General features: G+C 36.1%; 1 protein-coding gene across 1 annotated transcript in view; it reads left to right on the forward strand.

The window, feature by feature from the left end:
- Positions 1–4,835, forward strand: part of si:ch1073-15f19.2 (T-cell surface protein tactile) — a 105,715-nt gene extending 100,880 nt beyond the window's left edge. The window contains exons 10-12 of the mRNA XM_060826468.1: positions 306–698; positions 2,463–2,574; positions 4,535–4,835. Of these exons, the coding sequence (XP_060682451.1) occupies positions 306–698; positions 2,463–2,574; positions 4,535–4,622 (593 nt within the window). The 3' untranslated portion in view covers positions 4,623–4,835. The remainder of the gene's footprint in view (positions 1–305; positions 699–2,462; positions 2,575–4,534) is intronic.
- The last annotated feature ends 1,165 nt before the right edge of the window (positions 4,836–6,000 follow it).

Consider the following 6,000-nt stretch of genomic DNA (forward strand, 5'->3'; position numbering starts at 1 on the left):
GAAATATCCCAAACACTCAAGTAATTAATCAGTGAGCTACTGTCACCACAGGCTTCAGAACAAATTTGGCAACAACTTCATTCTTAAGGGTCACTGATGAATCTGTTGGTGTTCAGTACACTATTGCTTGCTTTTGCATTGGTTTTCACTTAGTAAACTGAAGGTAGACTCCTCAATGAAGCCTGGTCATCTTAATTTCATAAATATAGTTAATTCTTGATTTACTTTAAATTGTGCTTCTTGCTATGTAGCTTCCTACTCTACTATACATATCACTAATTAATGTAGGAAAATATCTTCTTTAGGCAATGAACCCTATACCAGAAGCGGGTCAACTACTATGATGCAGCTATCAATTACCACTGGTTCAGCCACCATCTCAGAAAATGCTACCAGTACTGTACTATTGACTAGTGCTGGATTGTCCACCACCATTCAATCTTCTCAAACATCGACTGCATTTGGATCATCTACCAGCGTTGCCATTGCATCATCCAGCAGCCATGGACCATCAACCACAATTGGGTTATCCACTAGTGAGAAACAGTTTACCACCATTCAGTCATTAATTAGCTTTGGATTAACCAACGATACTGAATCATCTCTGGAAAATACCGAACTACCATTCAATGACACCACATTATACTCGACAGTGAATTATGACAATGGGACAAACCTCATTAACATGGGTAACAAAGGTAAATATTACTTTATAAATGTGGGTAAAGTTTTTTTTTTGTCTTTGTGAGTTTAACATATAAATGTTTCATGCAAAAAGTGGATGATTTACTTGTGGTGCTTTATAGCTGTGCAAAGGATCAACCAGCCATCTCTAAGTGGTGAGCAACAAAGATGGTGACCATCCATGTTGGTATTTAAAATTTATACTCAGCATTTAAGTTCAATCCTGTGTTTGGAGGGACATTTTTTTACGACTTAAGAAGTCAACTTGTGCAGTGACATCTATGGTCGTAAAACAAGAGGGTACAGTCACATTATCCTTTGGCTAACAAATTCAGACCAGTGGTTTTTGGTGAAACATAGATTTTCTTTAGGTGGAGCATCCTTTAATAATAAAACACAATTGTTTATTGTCCACGTATTCAAATCTAGTAACTCAATGAAGGTGAAATCAGCCTGAGAAAAGCAGAGATACCTTTATTTTGTACAGTTTATGATTTGCATCTGCTAGGGAAATAAAACATATTTTAAAGTGTTATTCCAAACAGAAATATTTAACAGTCATTCCTTGATGATATATATCTGAGATATCTTGATACTGATAAATTATTTCCACATGGCAGATACTTTTACCTTTTCGTACTATTTAAATTATCCCATAACGCTCATTGACCTAGAGTCAGTGGAAAACAGGAGTTTCCTACTGAGCAAGAAGGATCATTTTAATTGTGCATATTTTTCAATTAATATAGGTATATTAATTATATCAAGTGCATGAAGATCCATTCGTGTATCAGATACAAATTCCTAATCTTTTTCCTTTTTTTATTCACTCATGGGACATGGGGAGAAATTGGACTTTGCCAGTAGTATTAAACGAGTGATTGTCCACAAGCAGATATTTGAACAGTCTGCCCAATTTCCTTTAGTTTCAACCTCAATGAAAAGCAATCTCCACAGAGAAATAAAAAGGTTGCTTTATGTGTCACCAAAGACAACTTTCATTCACGATTGCTTGTTGTCCCCACCACTAAAGACCAATTTCACTTCAATTCTCAGTTGCTTGTGATTATTAATTTTTAAGCCTAGTTTCACTCATCGCCCATTATTGCCGGTGTTTGATAATGCTGAGGAACAGTGTTAATGCTGATTTTCTGCCATGGTGTCAATATTTGTTGCTCATCTCCAATTGCCCTTGAGAGGTGATGTTGAGCCATTACCTTGAACCACAGGAGTTCCTGTTATAGATGTACCCCTGCAGTGAAATTTGCACAAATCTACTAAAAGAAATTGCTTGGAGATTATAAGTAATCCTAACAGTCTTGCATTTATGGTCTATATGTACTGACCTGAACAAGTTGGTAGGTCTTTTCTTTGAAATACTGCAATTCGTTTGTCTGAATGTCTAAAATGCACTCCAGCCATGTGAATATCTAGTTTGGGAGCACAAATTTATGAAATTCACCCTATCGATACATGGTAAAAAAAGCTATATAAACCTAAGTTGGAGTAATATATTTTCCCCTAAACCCATAACTTCCCTATTTCTAGTTCCTAAAACATGTTGTTCCTAAATTTCCATCTGGTTCACCCAATTACCTACATGTGACACAGAAATTTAGCACTGTTAGGTTTATTACGAAGAAATAGCTCTTTAAGTCTCCCTATTACCCATTCATATTTCCAATTCTTTCCGACACTCCATGAAGCTTTATTCAGCATTTCGGAATAAAAACTAAGCGCTATTTAAAATTACCAATATGTTATTGTATCTTTTGCAGACACTGAAGGTACTGTGTCAGTGGCAGTGGTGATAATGGTAATTCTGATCTTGGTGATCTGTACTGCTATATTACCTTATCTCATCAGATACTGGCAAGTCAGGAAAAAACTGTATGTATTATTTTGTTAATTTTCATATTGATGCTATTTTCGGTTTGATCAAAATGCTCACAAATTGTTTTCAAAATCCACCATAGTACACATGTTGTAAATCTGAAATGAAAACAGAAAATCTGGAAACAGCAATGAAACATGCTAACATTTCAGACTTCATGCTTTTTCATGAGAACCTCTGAGCTCTGTCTGATGGGGTTCTCATAGACATTCCACGTAAAGTCAACTTCAAGACCAGGCAAGTTGGGGAAGGGAACTGTCAGGTTTGGATGGAACATGTGAAAGTAAGGGTTGTTAGGAACCAGGCCAGACCCTCTCAAAACATTTCAAGAAGGTAGCCCAGACCCTAGTTTTTGTAGATGTTTGAAGCAGGTGTAGAATGGTTATTCCAGGAGATGATCAAACCCCTCAGTTTTAAACAAAACAGAATTTATTTACAGACTACTGACTGAAACTCAAACAAAAAAGAACTAAATTTAGAATAACGTAACCTATCTGAAAACTCAATCGACTATATCGCAACTTAATGATGCTGTCCCAAATACTTGCAATATCCCCACAAACAACCCTTTGGCAAAAGAAGGTAAAACCAAACACAAGTTCTTTCAGGAGTTATTTCAGAAAGAGAAGACCAGTGTGGAGCTGTTTCTTTGATCAGCAGCCTCAAGCAGACTGTTTGCTAAATCCAAACCAGAAATAAAATCCTGAACTGGGAGAACAGGCCATTCCCCTTTCATTGTACAAGTGTTTGAAAGAAATAAGCTTAAAGGCCTTTTCAAGTAGATATTTCAAGACATATTGGACTCTCTGCCTTTATGACCCCTCTGAAAATAAAAACCAAGGACAATAAAACCTTGTCAAAGGAGCAGCATTTGCACAAGGTGGGCTAGGGTTAGGAGTAAAATTAATTCAATCCTTCAGCACGAGACAAGAATGGGAAGTAGACCATTTCTGTACAAAAAGATGAAATCATGGAGGAAACTGAGGGAGGAATAGAAAATATATGGTAAGTAACAGAGATTTAGAAACATGGACCAGTTTCCTTGAGATTTCACACAGATTAATTTAACAGCTCAAATTACAATTTTCAGTTATGGATAATTGTGTATGCATCTTCTTTCTAATTTGATTCTGCTGGATTGCATGTTACAGTTGATCAGGTGGTTTCATCATGGTCCTTGCCTCATTAGCATATCCAGCTCTTAAGACAGTACAACTCTTAAAACAATAATATATCTGATATTTTCCAAAATAAAATTACATACAGTAAGAGTGAAAGCAAGTTTACAATCAGGTAGTCACAAAATTATTTACTCCTTCCAAATAATAGTCTTTCTGAATTGTGTACTGATGTAGCCTTCCAGTGTGATGGAAACCTCACTTTTGGGTATTCTGAACCCAATGTTCTAGAAGCTTGAATGTCGTTAGTGTGTTGATTGTAGTCCTGATAGTCTTTCACGCATTCTTTGTTCAAGCTTATTTTTGAGTGTGTTTTGTGCATAATTGGATTTTCGGTTTGGCTTCTTTTCCTCCTCAATTTTTCTCCATGCAATCTAGTGATTTTAGAGGATTTAGGCTCACTGTACTCTTTGGATAGTTCTAGAGGTAACCTTCTTCACTGGGTAGAATACATGATTGTGATTTTTGTCCTACGCACTGTTTAGGCAGTTTCACAACTGCGCTTCCATTATGCATTATCTTCATTCTCCCTTATTTTAAAAAAAAGTCTTTACAGTAGCAAGTAGAACCTCTCGGGCATAGATAGTGTGGGTAGATTGCTTTTTTTAAATATTGGTTTTGCTTTGAGACTGGAATACATCCCAGGAACAGGAGAATGAAAACCTTCTCCAGTGCATGCTGGCCTGGGAATCATATGAAATTCAGAACAAAATATTTGGAGCCAAAAAAATCAGTTAATGTTATGAATGAATAACATTGTGGTTTTGATTCCTAACAGGAATGGACCGCCTCCATTTAAACCTCCACCTCCACCAATAAAGTACACAGCTATTCAGGTATCTCCACAGGGTGAAGTCAACCAGTGAAGATGGTGTTGATACTTGGATTGACAGCAGCATATAGTTTTATATTGTAGTTTTTAATGTGCAATATATGTGATCAATTTTATGCTTTTAGAACTACAAGTACATATTATTAATATTCAGTGATTCAATTAATGCATCTACATCCTAAAACATCTGTACAGAGTACAGACTTACACAATTTTTATTACATATTAAAGTTTACTGTCAATTTCTTTTTCTGAATTCAATGGAGATTATTAAATTTTTTGTAGTATGAAAAAGTTTTTATAAACAAATTAACTTTTATTCTACACTTGTTTCTTCAATATACATTAATCGATTTTATTCTTACAGGCATTAAAGTCTTTCATGCCAGTATTGCATACTTCAGACCAAAATTGCAAAAAAAAAATGAGAGGATGAAATCTCAAATTAGCCAATCTTACATAACCCAAAACCAAAGCCTAAACTTGGAATGAAAATCATCTTGTGCTGTGCTTTATAAGACACTTCTATTGCTGCACCATAAAACCAAACATTTGAATGGTTTCATGGCAGTAGTTTCAAGGATCGAGTGTCTTGGAATCACGACCATGATAGTTCTGGATTAATGCATTTTGGGCTTGTTGTCTGACAGCATCCTGCAAGTTAAGTGCCAGGATGTGTATGTGTGGGGGGAGAGTTGGGTGAGTGGGGAGCATAACTAGAGAATTGCTGGAAAAGCACAGCAGGTCAAGCAGCATCCGAGGAGCAGGAAAATCAACATTTCGGGCAAAAGCCCTTCATCAGGAAGGGCTAGAAGCATGCAAGCATGTTTAGTACCAGTTATCAAAGTGGATGGAAATGTTTGTCCTGACTCTACAGGAATTCCAAAAATAATGTTCAGAAGCCATTGTATACACACCTAGAAAGTCTGTCCAAAGAAGATTCAATACTGTATGAGCCATCTTAAAACAGGCATTCAAACATCTCATTGATCCATTCAAGATTTGGATATTTTTGGGGTATCTTGGCCTGCAAATGATGGTCTCCAAAACTGGGATTTTTGTCACCTTACATCAGTTTCTCTTTATCACTGGTTAACATTAAGTCTATTAGATTATTGAATTGAAAATTGTGGTGGTCTATCAACAATCATTGTAAGAGTACAAAGGTCTTATATATGGGGTAGTTCTGGTAAGCGCTACATACCACAGCTAAATATCTGGTATGTCCACTCCATCAAAATTAATCTCCTATACATCTTCATATGACTCTTTTATAATCTGGAGTACAAAACAGGCTCTGAGATTGGATTGTTACAGTGTAGGGATCGAATCATATTGATTAGATGTCTTAGTTTTCACAGTGTATTGCTGGCATGGTAAGTGCAGTGCACATAACATCAGCTCATAAATTA

The sequence above is a fragment of the Hemiscyllium ocellatum genome, chromosome 6 (assembly GCF_020745735.1).
Source record: "Hemiscyllium ocellatum isolate sHemOce1 chromosome 6, sHemOce1.pat.X.cur, whole genome shotgun sequence".
NCBI classification, from domain to species: Eukaryota; Metazoa; Chordata; class Chondrichthyes; order Orectolobiformes; family Hemiscylliidae; genus Hemiscyllium; species Hemiscyllium ocellatum.